We start from the raw sequence: 23711 nt of genomic DNA, 5'->3' as shown, positions 1-23711 counted from the left end.
CTCTGGGGTCCCCAACATCACAAGGATGTGGAGCTGCTGGAGTGAGTCCAGAGGAGGCCACAGAGATCCTCCAAGGGCTGGAGCCCCTCTGCTCTGGAGCCAGGCTGGGAGGGCTGGGGGTTCACCCAAAGAAGAGAAGGCTCCAGGGAGATACCACAGCACCTCCCAGTGCCTAAAGGGGCTCCAGGAGAGCTGCAGAGGGACTATGGAGAAGGGATGGAAGGACAGGGCACTGGGGAATGGCCAGAGGGCAGCATCAGATGGGATTTTGGGAAGAATCTCTTCCCTGGGAGAGTGGGGAGGCCCTGGCACAGGGTGCCCAGAGAAGCTGTGGCTGCTCCATGCCTGGAAGTGTTCCAGGCCAGGCCGGACAGGGCTTGGAGCAACCTGGGCTAGTGGAAGGTGTCCCTGCCCATGGCAGGGGGTGGAACTGGATGACCTTTAAAGGTCCCTCCCAACCCAAACCATTCTGGGATTCAGTGATTCTCCAACAGCTGATAAAAGAGAAAAATATCAACGAAACACATTTTCAAAATGTAAGAGGCAGGGAAAAAAACCTCACCACATCACTAGCACTGGAAAATTCATTGTTGACCAGGCTTTCCAGAGCCATCCAGCGGACTGGTCTGTTCTCGTTGTCCCCCAGGCAGTGGTAGTCCATGGGGAACAGGTCCCGGGACAGCGCGTTGTCCGTGATCTTCACCTGCAGTGCATCGTCAATGCTGGGCACAGAGAACAGCACGTTCAGCAAAGCCAGCAGCACAGCTTCCCTGCAAACAGTTAAGCTCAGCCCTAAGTTCCAGACTCGGGATCTAACTGGGGAGTGTTAATCCACATCTCAAGCACTGGCACTCTCCTGCATCAAGACACACTTACTCTGTGATTAGCAAATATTATCACAGCACCTATTTATTCTGTGCCAACTGATAAGCACGAAAAAAATCAGCAGGCTTGATTAAATAAAACCAAACATTTACAAGTGCAAAAAAATACCGTTAAAGCAAACAAGTAACTGCCTCAAGTTACTCCTGCTCCTTGGGAGATGCCCTATCAGAGCAATTAAACACCTTTTAGCTCTAGTACTTCTGTGGCAATAATGAGGCAAAGATCTAAGCAAAGCAAGAGCCAGTAACCTCTTTAAGCAACCAGTACTCTTTGTGGTCCAAAAGCTTGTCTCCAATCAAGCCATCTGGTGAAAAACTGTTTATTCCCTCCACAAGAGATATTGATGCTTGTCAGAAATAGGGTACTAAGGGAAACTTATTTTAATCAAGAAAAGATGACTCGAAATAGTTCAGAGAATTTGCCCCCTCTGGGGTGTGATTCAAACTCTTTGAACTTAAAACTGTGTGTAATAAAGTTCAGTGTTCTCATGAACAGATGATGTCAGAATATGGCAAAGATGTTGGCTTCAACATTATAGACAAAAATACAGACAGAACATTGGGTTGGGGGCATTGTAACAAATTGGGTTTTGTTGTTTTCTCATCTTGCCAATTATTTCTTTATTTTGATGAGAAAAATGAAATATAAATGCTCAATCTGTGTGGTTCTCTCTTTACTATCTCAGATACCTTTTTATTTATCTTATCTCTATGCACTTTCAGGCCAGTTTGTTATCCTCAAAATTTACAGACCAGGATCTAGTCATTGTTGAGGGAATTTCCTAGAAGACCCATCTGAAAACAAATTCAATCCAAAGGGCAGTTCCCCAGCGATTAGAGAGCCCTGACTTGTGTAATCCTCATGTCCACTGTAATTGGACCCAACTGTGTCATGGGCACATGAGACCAAAAGCATTTCCTCCCTTAAACCTGCCAAGATCACTGGAATCCTGGCTCCCTTCCCAAAATTAGGACACAGGTCTGATGCACTTCCCAGCCTTTCACCACCCAGAGCAAACCTGGGGAACAAAGAGGGGCAGGTGGAACAAAGTCCTTCAGGGACCCTGGCTACTGGCAGCTCTTTCTCTTTCCAAACATAAAGCTCCAGGTGATGTCCCTGATGTTTGTGATCTCTGTCTCCTGTGGTCCCACTTCCTCCTCAGTGTGCTCACCAGTGAGGAAAGGCAGCAGAAATGAGGAACAGAATCTCTCATCCTGAGCATCCTTATGTGGCACAAGAGCAGATGGAGAGTGAGCAGAGATGGTGGTCACTGAGTGACTGGGTTTCTAGAAGGCCACCAAACACCCCCATCTCTGCATTTTGGGGTATATTCCAGCCTGAAGATGGTCTCAAACCCCACTGTGGCATTCCTGCCATTCCAGAGCACATTTGCATCTATCCATCATTTGGCAACTAAGAAATCTACCAAGGAACAAAGTCTTTAACTCAATTTTTAAGAGAAAAAAATGAAGAAAACCAACTTCAAACAAAAATCTATCCATCGATAAACTGTCAAAGATATTCCAAGATTTATTAAAGTTGAAGGGAAGCTTTAGTTCTTTCCAAGCCTTTGAAAAAGTGATAGACAAACCCAGCTGAAGCATTTACAGAGAGGATGTTCTGTGTCCTTTAAAACCACTCTTCCTGCTTCTCCTTGGCTTTGGAGGAAAACAATTTCACTGACCAAACCAGTGACCCAGAACCTGCATTGTGAAGAAGAGCTCAGGCTGACTGCAGGGAGCTGCTGAGGGGACAGTACTCACACGCAGTTCCTGGCAGCCAGGTCTTTGTGGATGACCTCCCTTCTGGCCAGGTAGCTCATGCCACAGGCGATCTGGATGGCCATATGTACAAGATCCTGCTGGGAGATCGCCTGCAAGAGCCCAGAGCAGCAACCATCAGCCCCTTCAGCCCAGCACCTGCAGGGTTACTGGGTTTGCTGGGTCCCAGTGCCCCCTCCCCTCCCCTTGTAGTCCCCACAGATATGACCACCTACTGAAACTCATGGAGGTGCCTCACTCTAAATTTTAACTTCTTTTTTTTGATGTGCCAAGGGAAAATACTCCCATCTTGCAACTGCCTCACTCTTTGTACCTACTTTTCCTTTGATTAGAGGTGGACATAGGCAAAAATGGTCCATTTTACCTCTCTTCCCACACCTTTTTCACGTTGTTCCCCTGGAAACCAGCTTACTTCCAGTCAAAATCCTTTTTGCTCTCCAAAACTAGTGTCAAAGGCTGTTCCTGCAGCTCCTTTTGCAACTTCACTGTCCCATCATAATTAAAATCTTGCACGCATTTATAGCTCGGGATACCAAAAGTAGTATCAGTAAATCTGAAATTTCTCCATCCACAATTTCCCCTAACTTAATCCACAATTTTCTCTATTTGTTGATACTATTTTAGGATGCATTGATTGAGACATGACTCAATCTGAACACCCAGGATAAACAGCCCTCTGAACACCCAGGATAAACAGCCAGGAATGCTCTCCTGGTGGGAATCAAGGCAAACACCTGCTGGGGAGCCACCTCTGCAGTTCTCCTGCTGTCACACCAAACAGGAGAGTGCCACAACCATTCCTCTGGTGGCACAAACTCAGGTGCCAGACCAACTGGAGGCTTAATGGGCACAAAGTCCCCCATGCCCGAGGGTACCTGAGGATTGTTGGCTTCCACCAACTTGCACTGTCGCAGGAAGAGTTTAAGGTTCCCCCAGTTCATGTAGGGCAGCAGCACCATTGGTTTCTCTCCCTCCTCTATACAGACATGAGTGATAGGCAGCAGATTCCTGGAAGACAGAGAAATTCCTAACCTTGTGGAACTGGAATTTGATAAAAATACTTTTGATTCCTAAACATGGTAACAAAATTAATTCAGCATGGAAGAAAAGCATTGAATCTTGTATTAGGAGATGCAGAGCACAACATGTCCGAGTAATTGAAGCCCTAGACATTACTTCTTTTAATAAACAAAATATTTGACTACTTTCCTGTTAGGAAGAACCCTCCAAACGTTTTCACTTGGTCCAAGAGGGCTGACATAAACTGTTGTGAATACAGGTTACCATTTGTACTCAGAAGTGCTATATGCTGAACTGCTAAGTGTAGCATTCGAAATCAACCACAGATATAAAACATATAATTCCGTTACAGCAGTTTAATAAAAAAAAAAGTCACGACATCATGTTTGATCCACTGCAAAGTGACAGAACAGAACATTTGAGTTCTGAACCAGCCACTTTAAAGCTCCTTTCCAAGCCTTTTGTGGCTCAGGTAACCCCCCATGCTGCAGTGACTCTGCACATCTTCCTCAGAAGGAATATATTATTATATATATATCAATATGTAAATTCATAGAAACTCAAACCAAACTGGATACAGTTTCAATTTCCATTAACCACTTTTTTAAATACCTGTATTTTCCATTGGAAACCATTAGTAAAAGTCACCAATGACTCACAATTGCTTTTAATTTTGACTTTTGAATTTTCTTGCTCTTTCCTGAAGATTTCTCACAGCCAGGTGTCACATCCATGAGCTCTAGAGACCCACGAAGGTCCCAGCTTTAAAGGCAGGGTAGGGGAGAAAAGCTTTTTGGAATTTTTTTGAAGAGTTTGCCTTATAAAAAGGAGGACAAGAGCTCGTTTGGAATGATGAGAGCGGGACAGGTTCATTTGGTTTCTATTTTAAGTATGTTTCACCAGGAACCTGCTACTCCTGTATTTTAGGCAAGGCCTTTACTATATAAGGCTGGGAGAGCTGGGAATGTTCAGCCTGGAGAAGAGAAGGATCCAGGGAGACCTCAGAGTCCCTTCCAGGGCGTAAAGGGGCTCCAGGAGAGTTGGAGAGGGACTTGGGACAAGGCATGGAGGGACAGGACACAGGGAATGGCTTCCCACTGCCAGAGGGCAGGGATAGATGGGATCTTGGGAAAGAATTCTTCCATGGAAGGGTGGTGAGGCCCTGGCACAGGGTGCCCAGAGCTGCCCCATCCCTGGAAGTGTCCCAAGGCCAGGTTGGACAGGGCTTGGAGCACCCTGGTCTGGTGGAAGGTGTCCCTGCCCATGGTAGAGTTGAGCTTTAAGGTCCCTTCCCACCCAAACCAGCCCAGCATTCCATGATTCTACAGAAGTGTTGCTGAATTCCCAACAAACAGCTCCCTCTTCCCAGGGAGCTTTAGCCCAGGTACTTCCACCTCACAGTGACATGGATTTGCCACCAGCCCTGCCTGCCCTACCTGTGGTGAAGCCCTCTGAGTTTACAGCTTTCCGTCAGCATCATTGTCACCTGCACCTCCGAGGCTTGATCTGAGGGAGAGAGGAACCACAGATAAACTTTGGAAACAAATCAACACATTAATTAAAATTCAGTCCAGATTTGCAAGTCACCTGAGGTCATTTGAGCATGAACAAAACTTGTCTGCCTCCTTTTTTAAAATGGCACTTACAAAAAGCCCCGAAGTTCAAGGCCAAGTTCTGAGGCTCATTTTTGCTGAAAGGAGTGGGGTGAAGCCCAGAAAGGAAATCAAGCACACTCCAGGTGCTGGCAGGGTGTAGCTCTGCACTTCCCAACAGCTTCTGGGCACGCACGAGCCAGCTGCACTGGGCAGCGTGGTCCCATCCCCATCCTGCACGGGGCTGGTGCCCATGGAAGCAGTGGGATGTGCCAAGTGCTTCCCCACCACGGATGTGCTCCGAGGACACTGCTTTGCTGCTGAGTTACCACTGCAGGTACAGTTGTGTTTACTGCCCCATGGCTGGAGGCTGTTTATGTCTAGATGTACTTATCTCCATGCTCTCTGCTTGACACACTTGACTCTTGGTAACCTTAGAACTGTTTGCTGTTCTCTTCCCCACCTTTAAAAATGAATAAATAAATAAAACTCACTGCTGCCAGCTAAAACTCAGGCACCTGTGATAACTCCAGTGACCCACAGCAATCAGAGCATCCACAGGGCAGAAGCACAAGTGGTGTCTGGAACCCCTTCACCACCACTGTTTGTGTATTTGGGGGGTTTTGCCCTCTTTGGTGGCAAGAACCTCCAGGGAAGCTTAAGGAGACGTCAACGAGAGCTCTCCCAATCCCACCCTCCTCACACCTGGGAGCATTTTCCGCTTCTCCCTCGTGCTGGGACTAGTTCTGGCAGGGAGCTGGCACAGGAGAGCCCAGCGCAGCCCAATGAGCTCTCCTTGCTGCACTAGAGGGAATTTACATGTTGTGGATGAGTCAAGCCAAGGTTTTACTGCCCTGGGAGGAAGAATAGGCAAGAAATCCTCTGCTCTTTTCCCTCCTTCAAGGTCTGATCCTGTTCCCTGTACAGCCCTGACACCCTTTCCTAACTGAGCCTGAGCCCTGCAAAAGAAAACAACTCTGGTTGAGTGAAGAATGATGGGAGCACTCTGGAGAAGCCCAGAAGTGCCACTAAATTAGTGACAATTACGGCTGCGGTATATTATGGGATGCATCAACCAGTGTTTTTGGGCTCATCGCTACAAGGACATTGAGGGCTGGAGTGTGTCCAGGGCAGGGAATGGAGCTGGGAAGGGGCTGGAGCCCCAGGAGCGGCTGAGGGAGCTGGGAAAGGGGCTGAGCCTGGAGCAAAGGAGGCTCAGGGGGGACCTTGTGGCTCTGCACAAGTCCCTGACAGGAGGGGGCAGCCGGGGGGGAGTCGGGCTCTGCTCCCAGGGAACAGGGACAGGAGGAGAGGGAACAGCCTCAGGCTGGGCCAGGGGAGGTTTAAGCTGGGTATTGGGGAGTATTTCTTGACAGAAAGGATGGTCAGACATGGGAACAGGCTGCCTGGGGCAGTGGTTGAGTCCTCATCCCTGGAGGGATTTAAATCTGTGTGGATGTGGCACTCGGGGACATGGGTCAGTGGTGGCCTTGGCAGTGCTGGGGGAATGCTTGGGCTCGATGGCCTTGGGGGGTTTTTCCAACACAAACAAATCCAGATACCCCTCTGTTTGATAACAAGTGCTTATGTGGGGATGGTATGAACAGGTTCTTGCAGTGCAGGAGACACTTAAGCCATGGCCAGCTGAAGTCTCTGGTCTGCACTCCAAGAGAGGCATGAGAAAGAGAAGGTCCTACCCCTGTGGGCTGGACACTTGATGAATTTGATACATATGAGACAGATGGAAAAGGCTTGGAAAGAGGAAAGAAAAACCAAGATCCTACATTAAAATGAAGTTACACAGCCCTGAATGCCTGAATCAGGCAGTTCTAAAAGCCAGCATTAAAAATGGAGGTGGCAAAGCAGATTCTGGTAAGTCAGAGGAGCAGGTTACCTGTACAGAGCTTCAGGTGTAAAAGCACTAATTACAGGGCCCAAAGACCTCAACCTCTTCACCCAGCACATGATGAAGGGAGGAAAGAGATTCCTGGGTGTGAGTTTAAGCTGATTAACTCCTCACACACCCAATGGCCCTTGCTGAACTAGTTTGCTTTTAATTATAAGAGTCACCAAGCAATGATCTGAAGCTTTCAATCAGAGATTGTTTAAGAGTGGATTTAAAATCTACAGAACGAGTCAGGCTGGTTTGGACAATGCACCCATTCATCTCCTCATGGTAGCTCTTCTGCTGATGCCTTTCCCTTTCCAGCACTCAGGGAAGTTTCCAGCAGGTCACTGTGACGTTCTGTTGTTTTCTCTCCACGTTACAGTGGTTGAGCACCCAAAAGGACGATTGACTCCCAGGCGAGTATATACGGAAACTGAAATCTTATCTTGTGAAACAGTCCCACCATCCACATTGTGTTTGCTTATCAATATTATTTCCTTGTTTTCTGCATGGAAAAAAACGTACCCAACACCAACAAATTCAACAGACTCAGAGCAAACAATAGCAGTTCAAGGCTAATCTTCCCCCAGTTGAGACCAGTGCCAATTTAGAATCACCACACAATTTGATTATTGTGGGTTTGTACTAGATACAATTCAAAACACAATATTAATCACCACTTCTTGGAGTGATTCTTGTCAAAAGAGGGAAAACAACACAAAAATACTGCTACTGCAACAGTCCCCACTGCAATCAGGCTTCCTTTAAAGGCCATTTTCATCAGTCACAAAGAACAAAGTTCAGTTAAACAAACTCTGCCACAATTAGTAGACTATAACCACTTTTGAGCAACCAACACACACATCCTCACAGACCAGGACAAAGGTGATTTTAGCAATTTGACATTTTTGTTGTGAGGGCCTGGTGAATCTGACCATCCTGTACTGAAAACCCTTAAAACCAATCCAGCAAACCCACCATTTCTAGCTTTGCTAAGAGAAGCAGAGTCCCAGAGCCTAGCCAGTGACCGCTGTGCCACAGCAATCCCAGCTCGGTGAGACGTTTTTCCAAGGACATACTGAGATGAATCCTACTGATTTCATCTTCCTGCCTGGAATCCCAAATTCCCCAAGCTGTGTCAATCCCTGAGTGTTACACATAAGCGCACACACTTTGTTTTCTTCTCAGAGCTGTTTGTGCAGCCACTCAAAAGAGACAGGGGAAGGATCCTGTCAAACCCATGGGATGCCCACGGGCTTTTCCGGCTCCTTTTGTCTGCCCCGGATCTGTGAAGTTGTGGGATATGAGCACAGCCACACACGCAGCTACAGAGGGGAGGAGGGGGGTAAGCCTCCCACAGAGCCAGAAACCTCTGAAATTACAGCAGCTGCTTGGAGACACAACTGAGGAGGTCACAGTCTCCCATTTATTAAATTTGGGCACCAGGAACAGCCCTGAATTTAAGTTGAGCGCTCCAGGGCGAGGCAACAAGGGCTTGTTGCAAGACTTCCTCAAAGCCCTGAAAAAAGCTAAATTGAGGTATTTACATTATTTGTGATTAAGAACATGTCAGTGCTCAGCCATGAATGGAGTTGCAGTTGGATGGTCGTGAGGAACAGCCAGGTTTCCATAAAGTGAGAAACCAAAGAGCAGCAACTTCAGGTGAGTTCAGAGGAAGATTTAACACCCAGTAATATTCCAGATGCTCAATTAGGACCAAAGAAGTCCAGCTTTCAGAAGGTGCTTAAAACCAAGACTGAGATAGATGTAAATGCATTCCAGAGGAAGGTGCTCTCCAAGCCCTGGTTTTACCCAAAAGCCTGGCTGTGAAAGCCTGCCCTGAGGCTCAGAGCAAGAATAAGGCAGGATTCCAAGCTCTGACAGAGCTGCAGGTTTATCTCCTGATATCACAGGATTTGCATGCAGCCAGGCACAATGGGGCTCCTGGCACTGTTGATTTTATAGAAGAGGCTGATCCCTCTGTGCTGGGATGTGCTGGGGCCCTGCCTGGTTCATGGGGAGAAAAAACACCTATTCCATTTTTACCAACTTCTCAAAATCCAGCTGCAAAAATGTATTTTAAAATCTTTGTTCATTATCACTCATCAACCACATGAAACATCAGGTGAGCAGATCTCAGGGAAGTTCTGTGATGACATTAAATTGAAGCAAATTGCCTGCTCTGAGACCAGGCACTCAGCTGCAGGGCACCAGGCTCTGCTTTGTTAGGAAAAGTCATTCCACACCCCAAAGGACGTAGCAGAGATGAAAAGCAGCAATTACCTGGATATTGCAGAGGGTAACTGAGTAGCTGGATGCTTTCACGAGTCACTTTGTAAGTCAGACCTCCCAGAACCTCAAAATAGCAAAGTACAGCTTAAGTAGGATCACAGAATCCTTTAGTAGGATCACAGAATCCTTTAGGCTGAAAAAGCCCTCCAAGATCGAGTCCAGTCATTCCCCCAGTGCTGTCAAAGCCACTCCTAACCCATGTCCCCACGTGCCACATCCACACATCTGTTAAATCCCTCCAGGGATGGGGACTCCACCACTGCCCTGGGCAGCTGTGCCAGGGCTGGACAGCCCTTTCTGGGAAGAAATTTTCCCTGATATCCAACCTAAACTTCCCCTGGGGTAATTTGAGGCAATTTCTTCTTGTCCTGTCCCTTGTTCCCTGGGAGAACAGACTGACACTCACCTCACTACAACCCCCTCTCAGGCAGCACTACAGTTTAAAAGACTTCTGATTGTAGAGTGGTCACTGAAATCTGTTTCTTCAGAAGACAAAGAAGAACCTGAAAATCCATGTAACCACAGGTTTCAAAATTGAACTAAGTCACATTTGAACCCTCTCACAGCCTGCTACAGGCAGTAACAGCAGATTCTCTCAGCACTCCTGTCAGAAGCACCTCTGCAAACGCTACAGCCAGGAGCTCCAAGGCTTCTGATGAATGTTTCCAACAGCAATATTTAAGAAGATGTTTTACCTGCAGCTTTTCTCATCTTTGGACCCTTTGTAATGGCTTGTTCCCCTGTGAACCTCTTCCTGCTTCATATTGCAAAGTAATACTCCCCCACATCACAACACTTACACAGCCCATTTTCTACACACCTGCCTGTTTTCACAAGCTTCTATTACCCTTATTATTTTTCAGCCTTGTGGGCTTTGCCAAATAACCCATGACAAAGTGCACAAGCTCCAGTTAGTGAAGGCTGACAGGCACACAGGCAGGCACACTGGTCACTGAGTGTGGCCACAGGAATTGAGAGTGCAGGACTAGAACAGCTCCAGGTAATAAATGCTCCCAGTATCAACACATCCTTGTTAATTACTGCTGCTTCTGCATTGTAATTAATTAGGCAGAACTGCTCCCAAGGCAGAATTTCACCCCAGTTCAAAGAGAATGCATGCCTGAGTATTGCTTTAACCCTTCTACACCAGTCTTTGGAAGAAACTCAACGCCCGTGCTCACATCCGTTGCACAGGACAGTTTTAATGCTCCTATCAGATAACTTTCACAACCTTCCTTCACCAGAAGGATGCTAAAGGAATGCAAGAACTCATGATCCAACCTACTTTTTCATAGGCAGGAAGGAAAGTACATAATATAAAAAATATTTCAGCTTCAAAATTTCCAGAGGCCCCGGGAGTCAGACAGGGTCAAGTGGAGCATCCGATGCTTCCTCCTGCCACGGACTGAGCACAGGACACCGTGCTCCTGCTTGCAGCTTGGAGCTGCAGGAGGTGTTCAGGTCCTCACTTCCACACATCAACATCCCCCTGCATTCCAAGGCAGCCCTGCATCCTACAGAATTCCAGTCTCCTGTAAAGAGACTGCACTCCAAAGCACAGCAGGAGGAGGTTACAGCACGGGAAACCACACTTAGTCCTGCTAAAAGCTCCAGAGAGCAGGATTTCTCTTCCAATCCTGGTATCCAGGCATCAAGTATCAACCACGTGGGTCTATCCTGCAAAGCAAGGCAGCTCAGACTGACAAATCCAAGCTGAATTTTAATAAATCCTGGGAGTGAGTCAACATGACACTACTAAAATAGGGAATGCTGTTCTGGTTTTCCTCCATTACAAAGGCACACGCAGTTTTAAACCACAGAGAAGGGCAGAGAAAAGCAGGATTTGGGGACAGTCTTAGTTCCCTGTGTAACAGTAACACCAGAATCCAAGAAGCAGCAGCAAAGAGGAGGAAGTAAAAGGATTGCTGCTCAACAATCCATTTAACTCAAAATGAACCTGAAAGTGTTAAATAAGTGCAGAGTGAAACTGGGAAAGAGAGACATGACTGATGTCATGACCCAAAGGTCACGGGGCAGCAGGTGATAAAACTGATATACAAAAGTAGGGATTTTAACTGTAAGTAAATTAAAGTGTCCTGCAGGTGAGTATTTTTTAGCACATGGAATAACAAATCTTTAAATGATGTAGTACAATCCTTTGGAAATCATCTCCTCAGTATTTTCTGAAGCATATTGTACTCCTTTAGGTGTCTCAGGGTATTTTCTTGAAGAACTAGGATTAAATGACAAATCGAGTGCATTTTTAGGCTGATATTCAGCAATTTCAGAAATCTGAAATTCAGAAATTTGCTAATTATCGCCCCAATTCTTTAAATTCAAGTATCTTCCTTTATAAAGACACTCAAGAACTTAGCTCAGATGAGCAGTAGCTCTTGATTTTTAAGTTTTTTTGGCATAAACTATATTCTTCTGAAACAGGATCCCGCACTCTGATTTTGGGAAGTTAAATACTTTGAACAATTAATTCAAATACTGTATGTTTAAGGTATGAACTTAAACTCAGAACTGTTTTCACAAGGCTGTGCTTTTAAGAATGAACTGCCCAGAATAGCAAATTCCATCAATTTAAACATGACCTATTCAGAACAACTGTGGATGCTCCAAGTTCTGGTATATGTTTAATGTGAACAAGAAACCTTCACTTTGATTAACACAGAGGTGCTTAAGTCCCCTAAATGCTCCTATTGCTTTCTCCTGCTTGGCACGGCCTGAATTCTCAGGATTTCTATTCCTACACTTCCCAAAGGCATGAAGTCCTAAAGGGTCACCAATCTTGCAATCATGGAATGGTTTGGGTTGGAAGGGACCTTAAAGCTCATCTTGCTCCACCCCTGTCGTGGGCAGGGACACCTTCCACTAGACCACGATGCTCCAAGCCCCGTCCAACCTGGCCTGAACACTTCCAGGGATGGGGCACCACCTCTTAACTAGATCAGCAATAAATTAAAAACATCTAAAGAGTAAAATGTCAGAGATAGCCAAGAATGCTGAAAGTCTTTTAGTGACCTAAGATGACAAAACTCGAAGCTTTGTTACAAGTTGGTAGAACAATGAAGTTTAAAGAGCTGACCTTGGTCACACACCAACTTTGTTTCCAGTGCTTTCCATGGGTTGTTTGTTTCCAAACACTCCTTCCTTGTACATCAGAAAAATGTTAAGTGGTTAGAACATGAAATGGGAGCAGCCGGGTTATCTTGAACAGCACACTGGGTTGTTTTTACCAAAAGTGTACCTTGGCCAGAACATCCTAAATGAGTCAGGGCTCTGCACAGCTCACCCTCACTTCATATGTTCCTGGAATAATACAATTCCATTTGTTTTGCTAAGAATTTTCTACTTCACAGGAAAAGCACCATTAAACAATGTGTTCTTTAAATCAAAGGTGAAACCTGTGCGTTTTTTCCCTCCTCTGACATCAGATGATGTAAATAATTCCCAAGAAAGGCAGAAGGGATCTGTTAGACACTGGCAAGAGATGCAATGCCAGCTTGGAGAAACATGCCATCAGAGACACTTCCAGCACTGAGAGGGATTGGAAACCTCAGATTGGAAAGTGAAGCATTCCACCCTCATAACACAATTTTTCTGTAAAACAAGAAAAAACAACGAAGAAAGCAAATGCCAGCTAAGTCTCTCATCTTTCCAAAAAAACTTATTAAGGTTGTGTTGATCCAAAGGTTCCAAAATCCCAAATATTCTAGATAACAAATCCTTGGTTCCTTCTAGCAATGACACACATCCTCAATCTTCATCAGTGTCTGAAGACAGAATGAAAGTGGATTTTCCATTGAAATGTCTAAGTGTGAAAGTAATTATGACTTTGAGCACCTTGCCTAGCAAATGAACACAGTGGAAGTGTAAAGTGCAAAGACAACACAACAACTGTATGGCCAACATGAAGGATGTAGGGACAGGCTGAACAAGTCACACCTTTTCCCCAGGGCTTGGGATCTTTGTAGTCCAAAGTTATTAGAGCTTCCAGAAAGCCGAGAGAGATCCATTTTCCTTTTAAGCTCTCCTCCTTGGCACAAGGCACTGCACATATCAGAAGGCTCAGGCACCCAGACACAGATGATACAGCATGAAAAAAACTTTATAAACTCATGTATTTCGTGAACCTGCACGTAGAAACTTTATCACTGCCACGGGCATGTTACAACTTTCTCCCTGGAGTGAACTGAAGTTCCATGAAAGAAAAAACTCTTTCAAGGATGTGGAGCGAAATCCAGGGATGAACCCTCCTTCAGCCTGCCTTTATAAGAGATGTGGTGTTGAGACTTCAAGAGAATCATCTCCAACTTTTACATCTCATCAATTTACAAGCTACAGAACAAGTAATCACCAAATCACTTCAAAAGTACTTCAATAACTTCATGAAGCGTTCAAACGAAAGACCCCAAATTCTGTGGCGGAGGAGAAACCAGTCAGATCATGCTGAACAAGCACACCCCAACCTATTCACCCCCCTGCACTGATACTGCTTAATCAGGCTCAAACTTGCCCTTTGAGAGTCTGACCTAATAGCTCTACCCCAGCTTGAGACAAGAGGGAATACAGCTTATTCCTGGGAACTCCCTGGATGGGCTCTTCCACCTCTCAGGCAGGTCCAGGCTCTCTCGGTTTTCACGTCTTACTGACTCCTTTAAGAGCAGATCACTTTGGAAGGGGAGCAAGCACAAAGCTCAGAGAAATCCAGGGATCCCGTTTTCACTGAGAACTCTCCTGGTTTAGAGCAATGCTCTGCATCTCACTGGAGCTCTGGAAAACACCAGGGAAGGAAAGTGGGAAGGGCTGCTGCAATTACTGCAGTCAACTACCTGTGCTTATGGTCCTTTGAGGGCAACAATCAACCATGGGGAAAGAACACAGGGAAAAGACAAACTGACAAGGCTGCAATCACTCTCCATCCAGAGCAGGAAACACCCACAGATGTGACTATTGCCTGATGAGCACAACAGCCACAACATTCACCTTCCCTGGCATAGGAAATGGGAAAACTGACAGCACGTTCCCTCTGTCCACATTATTGGAAATAACCCCTCTTGAAAGGGTATGGATGCTGTAATACACTGACAGCTGAAGGAGGGACACATGAAAAGAGATCCACTGTGACAGGCACTGAGGGCATGACTTTTCTTCATGGATTTTCATCCAGAAACCATTCCCTGAACAGTACAACCTTGACACCTGCCCTAGTGGAGCAGAGCTCTTCTCCTAACAGCCCACAAACCACAGCTCAAGGCCCATCTGTAACACTTGTTGGGCTGAGGGGGTTCAGCCTGAAGAAAATTTTCCAAGGACACCTTTCTGTGGCCTTTCAGCACTAAAAAGTGGCTTGTGAGAAAGACTGAGACAGACTTTTGATCATGGCTTGCAGGGACAGGACAAGGGGCAACATTTTTAAATGGGAAAAGGGTAGATTTATATTGGACATAAGGAGGACAATTTTATTTATTTATTTTTCCCTGTGAGGTCAGACACTGGCACAGGTTGCCCAGAGCAACTGTGGCTGCCCCATCCCTTGAAGTGTCCCAGACCAGGTTGGATGGGGCTTGGAGCAGCCTGTTCTGTTGGAAGGTGTCCCTGCCCTTGGCAAGGGGTGGGACTGGATGGGCTGTAAGGTCCCTTCCCACCCAAACCCTTCTGGGATTCTAGGATTCTCCTGAAATTCCAGGTTTAAAGCCATAACAACTCCCCTAATGTCAGAACAGCCAGTGCAGTGTCTTTAGTTTCTCAAGCTCTGACTCTGGTGAGAAGAGTGAAGTGCTTATTCTCTCAAGGAGGTTATTCTTCCTCACAGTACCTGCTAAAAAAACCTCAGTTCACATTTCCCAAAGACCTGAAATACTCCATCCCCCTCCCCATTGTTTCCTGACATTTGGGGCACCACTGGACTTCATTTTATCACTTTCAGAGTGCACGTCTGGGTAAAACAAGACAGCTCTGGAGCAGCTCATACTTTTGGGAAGGGATAATTTAATTCCACAGACAAAACCTTTATTCCTTGTCTATTTTCCATGACCCTCAGGCTTTATTGCCTTCAGCAAAGAGATACTTAAGTCAGTTTAATGTTCTCATATCCATCAAGCTTTTATGGTCCTGCCCTGCTCCTGCTCGTGCCAGAAGAGCAGTGTGTGTGTGGCCACTGAATGAGATCAAGGAAAAACTTTGGTTACAAGAGAATTTTTGCAGGTTTTTTCTTCCAAGGAGATCAAGTTCCCAACTTATTACATGTCCCAGCTGCACACACAGCAATCACAGCCAGGGTGTGAAAAAGAAGCTGTGTAACATCAGCACTGCAGTGAGCTGCTGTGAGGTGAGGGGATGTTACAGTTGTTTTCCTTGCAAACTTCTGCTGCCCAAGCCCGACAAGTATCAGCAAAACCTACTCTACACTTTTTCCATGTAGATCCTTTTTAACGCTGGGAAATTCTCTACAGTGATCCTACGAATGCCATCACTCTCTGAAAGACCTTGCTCCAGTTCACTGCAGCAAATCCTTCCCTGCAAAGGGAAGAGCTTTCTTCCTTTAGGACATGGCTGTGTCACTGACACAAGCCACTGTAAGGGAGAATTATGGATTTAGGAGTCCCATTTTGGGAAAGCAATTCAATAAGAGGTCATGGGAGGCAGCTAAATTAACATCACTTTTGACAGATGTTATTGGGTTGTTTAATCCAATGCTAGAAAAAGTAGCTCGTGTGCCAAGGGCTAAGTTTTTGGGAACTATATTAAATAAGAGTCAAGAAAAAAAAAGACAGAACTGTTTGGCAGGGAAAGGGAACAGAAGAAGGCAGAATCCAGAAAATGTACCTAAAATACTGGAAAGAAGGATATTTTTTTGTTTTTAAATAAGAGAAGCCAGGCTGGGAGAGCTGGGGGTGCTCACCTGGAGAAGAGAAGGCTCCAGGGAGAACTTAGAGCCCCTTCCAGCACCTGAAGGGGCTCCAGGAGATCTGGAGAGGGACTTGGGACAAGGGATGGAGGGACAGGACAAGCTTTAAGCTGCCAGAGGGCAGGGTTAGATGGGATCTTGGGAAGAAATTCTTCCCTGTGAGGGTGGGGAGGCCCTGGCACAGGTTGCCCAGAGAAGCTGTGGCTGCCCCTGGATCCCTGGAAGTGTCCAAGGCCAGGTGGGATGGGGCTTGGAGCAACCTGGGCTAGTGGAAGGTGTCCCTGCCCATGGCAGGGGTGGAGCTTTGAGGTCCCCCCTCAACCCAAACCATTCCATGGTTTGTTCTATGATTCTGTGACATGTGAGAGAAAAGAGAACCACAAGCATCTGATTGTGTCAGAAACAGACCAAGGCAGCTGCTTCCCCTAAGCAAAATATTTTTCTTAAAGGTGGCAGAGAATAAATGGGTAGCAGAAAGATTCAACAACAAAATTCAGCAGCTTCACCATTTCTCAATCAGTATCTTCAAAAATTAATAGCTAGGCAAAAAAAAATAAAGTAGAATGAATTGAAATTCTTACAGACACTTACTTTTTTTGCAAGAAATAATTAAAGAATTTGTCAAATGAAAAACCAAAGGCAATAAGACACCCAACTGAAATGACAAAAATAACTTGTAAAACAACCACTGTACTGGGAATTCAGCAAAACTCTTGTGAGCTACCAGAGATCTTGTGATGATTGCAGAGGAAGGGACAGATGTAGGATACATGTAATGTAGGGGATATATGTAGGATACATGTGACAGACACGTAGGACATTTGCAATATGGTTTTCATCTACACCTACCTTGTTCCTTAAGTCTACCTAGTCCCATTTCAATCACTCAATAAGATATTTCTTGAGCTCTGTTTGGATAAATTCAGTTCTAAATGCCAGTTCTCATGCTTCTGTTGCAAAGCTTAAGGAGGGCAGAAATTATGCCCTGTCTTTTGTACAGCCATGCATTTGTCAAAGATTTTTAAGAGGCATTTCAGGTGTTTTTCACCAATTTGCAGGGGACAGGGCTGTGACTGGGAAGACAATGACATACTAGGGGAAAAAAAACCAATATAATTTTTACATAGAAGAATAATAAACAAAAGTATTCAAGGGCAATGACTGAATGCACTGGTGGAGAACACATGCATTTTTCTTCCATATAAGATTGCTGTTCTCTGTGGCTGAAGGAAGCGTCCAAATTGCTTTTGCTTTTCATCATTTGCGTATTTTGGGGAGAAGGGGGTTGTTGTAAAGCCAGCTTTGGCACCCTCAGCCTGCAGCACAATTCAAACACCTGCACACAAACCCACCCCTTTATGCCAACATACCTTTAACAGTTTTGACAAAAACTTGTTTCTCTTTACTGGGGTCTTTTTCTTCTATTAGAATTCCGTGGAAAATGCGCCCAAACGTGCCTAGGAAGAGAACATCCAATTAGTCTTGTGTGGTTAAGAAACACTGATAACATTAGGAGTGTCTTAAGCAAACAGCACCTTTCACAGCAGAAAGTGAGGAATAACTGCAGTTAAAGTGTCCCTACACCCTAAAAAGTCACTAAGAGAGAACCCAACCACTCTCCAGCATGAGGGGGATTCACAATTACAGGCAGCAAATGCTGAAGTTTTACATAAATAAAACTTGGGGGCAAGCATGAGAGTGAACTAGTGATAGCAGCAGAGTCCAGTGAAATTAAATATCAATATGATGATGGTTTATTTGTGGCACTTCAGTCAACTCCCTGCACTAAGAACTCCAGGTCCTTTTTCTCACCCACCCAGTCTGGAATTCTAAGCCAAGGCACTTCTCACAAGGACCAAGTTTTTTTGGGGACATTCACAAGGCAACAGCAATTTTGGCCAGCCAGCTCATATGGAACAGTTTGAAATAACCAGCATCACATTATTCTAAAGTTTCACCTCAGCTGGAAGGCGCTGGGTTTGTTTGGAGGGGTCTTTCAGACTCTCCAACATTTTTCCATTCACATTACTGATGCTGCTGCAGGAAAAGGAGCTATTCTGAGGAGCTGGGCTGAGAACAACTGGCAACACAAAGAGAATTAATTGGTTTTTACTGCTCAGCTTGGCAACACTCTTCTGCACCAAGGTGTGCATCATCTCCACACAGTCTATTCCAGCATCACAGCCCCTTCCCAGGCATTCCTCCTGCCTGACTAGGTTGAAAGATCTTTGATAGTATGAAATACAGGTCTTAAACAGGGGCAGTGCAACATTTCTGTCACCTACCCTGGGGCTGCAAGGAAACCCTGCATGACAGGGGTCTTCACACTGCAATCTCACTAAGCAGCAGCTGAACTTGGGAGGCTCTCAGGCAACCACAACTACACACCATGAATTACTGAAGCAACTAAAACCCTCCTGTCTTGGTTCTTGAACACTTCGAGAAAAGTGCCTAAATACATATTTCCAAAATGTTAAAGCAGGTGAAGCTACAGAAACTGCTTGAAGTTTAAAATTAATCTGTGGCCCAGATCCATAAAATGTATCTGAGTTCCATGCACACATTTACTTTATCCCCTTCTTCCCCTCTGAAGCTCTTTTGTTCTTCAGTGGCAGAGACCCAACACTGCTTCGATCCTGACCTAAAATTGGTCAGGTCTTTTAAGTCCTCTGACATGTGGATGTGGCACCTGGGGACGTGGCTGAAACTGGCAGTGCTGGGGGAGTGTTTGGACTCGATGACCTTAAAGGGCTTTTCCAACCTTAATGACTCTGTGATTAACTTTCGAAGCTTCGGACTCAAATTAACAGCTGGAGGCTAAGAAAGGAGATCCCAGGATTAACTGGGTCCAAACTGCATTCAACAGCTCTTTGTGCCTCATCTGGCAGAACAGGGCAGCTTTGTCACCAAACACCTGAAGCGTTGCTGGGGCACTGAGTCACTTCTAGTCATGGATGACTCCCAACATCCCAGCTCCAGGCAGCCCACAGGAACACAAAGCGCATCCCACATGCCAAGGAAGGTTTTTGCAGAGCCCACACTGGAATTGAGCACAGAGCTGCCTCCTCAGATGTTCACTGAACGAGAATGGGAACATCCTCCATTGCTGCTCAGACTAACACAAAGCATTCTGCCTCCAAAGGATGATTATCTCCAATCTCCAGCTTTGGGAAGTTTGATTTCTTAGGGAACAGAGACTTGAAATTGCAGCAGTGAAGGTGAATGACAAAGAAAACCAAATATTTAAGCCTATTTTTCAAACTCAGTATCAACAAGAATCAATTCATGTTGTGCATGAACACTTTTGAAGTGCACATTAAACAAAGAGTGAATAACTCAGGAACTGGATGATCCTTGTGGGTCCTTTCAACTCAGGATATTCCATGAAAACAATCAGGTAATCTCTGAATCTTTTATATAAAGCCTGTAAATGTTGCATCTGCTGATGAGATTTCCAAATCAAAGTTATCAAACTGAGACACCAAATTTGGACAACTGAAGTTTTTCTCGGCTTTGGGGTGGTTTTGCTTTGATTTTTATGTTGTTAAGAGCTGCTCTCCTGTAGGAACTCCCAAAAGTGAATTACCTTGGCTGCTGACTGAGAGCCCTGATTGCTTACCTCACTCCTCAGCCACCCTTCACTTCAGGGAGCAGGTTATTAAGGCAGACAAGCTGAATGATTTACTGAGCACGCTTGGTTGTTCCCCCAGCCTAATGAATTCTGGAAGCTGCTTTCCCCACCCCCCACACCCCAAATGCAAACATAACTCATCATTCCTCCCCTCCACCAAAGCTATGAAGATCAGGAATGTCATCCGTGAATGATTTCAGAAAAATCTGTCAATAAATATGTATTTCTATTTATGTAACTACAAAATGTTGTAGAAATGAAGTGTCTGAGTGCTGTAAATACCTTCTTGGAGCACGTCTTTGAGGGTGATCCTCTCCCTGGAGATGGCTATGTCCTTCACTTTAGCTTTGGCCTCCATGAGAGTGACACTTTTCAGATCATTCTTCTCTATCCGTAATGTGGGATAACCTGAGGAGCCAGCAGAGCCAAACAATCCAACATAAATACCCTCGGAATGACAACAGGCACAGGGCTTCACCTCTGCACCACCTATGGCTCCACACACAGCGGAGCAGCACGATCTTAAATGTGTTATATATTAATTTTAGAAAGATGATAATATTAAGCAACAAAAACCACAAGAATAATCATCTGAAGGGAAAGAAATCACACAGGAATTCTCTGTAGTGTCATGCAAACAACTTTTGTTATTAACTCCAGGTGAAGGAAACTCCTGTACTGAAGGTGATCAACACTGCACTGCCCTCAGGAGGAGGAAATAGAGAGACTGTTGGAAAACTTGGAGCAGGGAAGATGCCTTACCCCAGCAGGGCATTAACAAACTACCAGTGCCCTCTTCAGGCACTTCCAGACATTTGGATACACCAGTAGAGTCAGAAAAGCTGGAATATTTTTGTACATGTGTACGAATCATTAGAGAAATCTTGAGAATTACTCTGATAATACTTTCTTGAAAATTTAAACGTTACTGAAAACAAAATTATGCAACTGTGGAATGACCAGGAATGTCAATCTTGATTCTTTCACACATCCAACCTTTTCTCTTTTTCTCCTATTTTCACCATTTCCAGTGCTACTGGGCATGTCCCAAAGTAGGTAAGAGACACTGAGAAGCAAGGGCTGCCCCCAGCAAACAGCTGCCACTTGGGCACATTGGCCACCACACTGGGCAGGGTGAGGAGGGTTGAGCCATCATCCTGGGCTTGGTCCCCTGCCCTTGGCCAGAGGATTCTGGGAGACAACATTCCAGCAACTGGAACTCAGCTGAATTAACCTGAGTCACTTAGAAAGCCAAACAAAAAACCTGAGGTTGACAGGACATCAACAGCTCAACCTGAGCTGGGATAAGACATGGAGGGGCTGGAGGGTGTCCAGAGAAGGGAACAGAGCTGGGGAAGGGGCTGGAGCCCCAGGAGTGGCTGAGGGAGCTCGGAAAGAGGCTCAGGCTGGAGCAAAGGAGGCTCAGGGGGAACCTTGTGGCTCTGCACAACTCCCTGACAGGAGGGGGCAGTTGGGGGGAGTCAGGCTCTGCTCCCAGGGAACAGGGACAGGACAACAGAAAAGGGCCAGGAGTTGTGCCAGGGGAGGTTTAGATTGGGCATGAGGGAAAATTCCATTCCCCAAAGCATTGTCCAGCCCTGGCACAGCTGCCCAGCTGGTGGAGTCCACACTCCCAGAGGGAGTTGAAAGCTGTGTGGCACCTGGGGACACGGGTGGCCTTGGCAGTGCTGGGGGAACAGCTGAACTCGGTGATCTGGGAGGGCTTTTCCAACCTAAATGATTCTGTGACTCTAAGAGATGGAAAACAAAAAGGCTGGGGAGGACTCAGGTGACAAGAGGGAAAACAGGTGTAGAGTAAGTTGCAGGATAAGGTCTCTTCCAAACTCTGTGAAAAAGAATTTTTTTAACATTTCATACATTAAATTTTTAAAAGACTGTTTTTAATTTAATGCTTTTAAGAAATAAATTTTAAAGGCAGCTCTTTGCAAGGGAAAGATGAACTCAGATGACAAATAAGATCCTTTTTTTTTTAGGGAGATACTGAACAATTTAGGAGTGAGCCAAATCTCTCCCAGAGCTGCAGTTCAGCCTCAGGTAAACACCTGCTTCTACACATGGGGAGGAAAAAAAGGAGAACACAGGAGGGCTGAGAGTAATGACAACCTTTCTGCTGCACTCCTTCATGATGGGACAGTCACTGTCACCAAGTGCCATCAGAGGACAATGGGAGAGACTTTGGGGTGCTTTAAAAAACCCCGTGTGTGTCCCTATGCTGGCCACCTTCCCTCCAGCTGGAACAGTCCCTTCCCTGGAGCAGTGCTGGATGGTATAGTCCTCCACCAGACAATAACTTGAGGAGTAAAAATTCCACAGATAATAAATATGTTCATTAACTACAGAATTAACTCAGAACACAGCCAAGAGCACTTGGTCTGTTCAACCTGGAGGAGAGTGAGAGACCTGATCTCCATCTGCAGCTCTTCCCAAGGGGCAGCTCTGAGCTCTTGTCTCTGTGCCCAGGGACAGGAGGACCCCAAGGAATGGCCAGAGCTGTGTCAGGGGGGTTTAGGTTGGAGATCAGGGAAAGGTTCTTCCTCCAGAGGGTGCTGGGCACTGCCCAGGCTCCCCAGGGAATGGGCACGGCCCTGAGGCTGGGGCAACATTCTCAGGGATTCACAGGGTGGGACTGCTGGGGTGTCTGTGCAGGGCCAGGGGCTGGCCTGGATGACCCCTGTGGGTCCCTTCCAGCTGGGATATTCTGTGATTCTGTGGTATCAGTTACCAGATCAGTACAGAAACTGCTGCCACCCTTCCTTTCCACTCACTGCTCTCTCTCTTCAGCTACTCTGTAACACTTCAAGCACAGCTGGAAGCAACAGGAGATGAAAAGAGTAACACAACAGGATTCATGCACAGGGGATCACCTGCTTTGGTAACTGATCCCAGGGCTGGGTGGATACATCCTGCTCTCTCTCTGCTTGGACTGCACGAGGCAGATTCTTCCCAGTGTTAAAGAACAGATGCTTCACAGCTACTGGTGAAGCCTAGCTGGCTGAGTGCTCTGGGTGCAGGGAAAATAACCCAAGGGACAAACACAGTCTCATGCTCATATGACCACTCACATGCCCCCGAACTCACCCCTGACTATGGCACGGCTGGATAAAACACACATTGTGCGAATTCAAGAGGCAAAGTGACAAAGCCAGAGGATTATTCATGCTCTCCTCTTGTACTTGACACCAAAGCAGTGTGGCAGGAGGGTCTGTGCTTAGATTAACACTTACTGGTTACCGGCGTGGCGTTGTTGGGCGTGTCAGCCCGCAGGTACTGCGTCGTCTGCGTGGAGGGCTGCGACAGCCCCTGCGAGCTGCTGCTGTCGCTGATGCTGTTGGGAAACAAAATTACACATCAACATCGCTGCTCGCCACTCCAACACATTCCAAATTAACTTCTCGAGGTGAAAATCAGGAGATTTTCCAGGCAAGACTTTAAACGAGCAGAGTTTTTGAAGTCTCGCACACATGAAAATGTATTTCAGGTAACTCATAAATCTTGGCACTACGGTTTGTTGAGCATGAACAGCTCCCTCCTACTTGTTTTCCAAAATTTGCTCTATTTTCTAGTACTTCTCACTTTTGAACAATCAAAGTCACAAAACATTCCTTGCCAGAACCACCCTGTCATACCAAGAACAGCTATTATATTCTAGAGAAGCTTTGCACACATTTCTCTCATGGCACTGATG

At 45.9% G+C, this 23711-nt stretch overlaps 1 protein-coding gene across 2 annotated transcripts in view; it reads right to left on the bottom strand.

The window, feature by feature from the left end:
• The window catches only part of RYK (receptor like tyrosine kinase), a 54527-nt gene that overhangs the window by 4929 nt on the left and 25887 nt on the right, over nucleotides 1-23711 (bottom strand). The window contains exons 7-13 of one of the 2 annotated variants that reach the window (XM_069024575.1): nucleotides 23251-23351; nucleotides 20288-20422; nucleotides 17745-17831; nucleotides 5123-5192; nucleotides 3542-3674; nucleotides 2649-2758; nucleotides 563-722 (exon numbers count right to left, since the gene is read on the bottom strand). In XM_069024575.1, coding sequence (XP_068880676.1) covers nucleotides 563-722; nucleotides 2649-2758; nucleotides 3542-3674; nucleotides 5123-5192; nucleotides 17745-17831; nucleotides 20288-20422; nucleotides 23251-23351 — 796 coding nt within the window. The remainder of the gene's footprint in view (nucleotides 1-562; nucleotides 723-2648; nucleotides 2759-3541; nucleotides 3675-5122; nucleotides 5193-17744; nucleotides 17832-20287; nucleotides 20423-23250; nucleotides 23352-23711) is intronic. The other variant, XM_069024576.1, reaches the window with a different exon arrangement.

This window comes from Aphelocoma coerulescens, chromosome 9 (assembly GCF_041296385.1).
Source record: "Aphelocoma coerulescens isolate FSJ_1873_10779 chromosome 9, UR_Acoe_1.0, whole genome shotgun sequence".
Classification (NCBI taxonomy): domain Eukaryota; kingdom Metazoa; phylum Chordata; class Aves; order Passeriformes; family Corvidae; genus Aphelocoma; species Aphelocoma coerulescens.
Note: the sequence above shows the minus strand (reverse complement) of the source record. Positions and strands in the feature narration are given on the sequence as shown.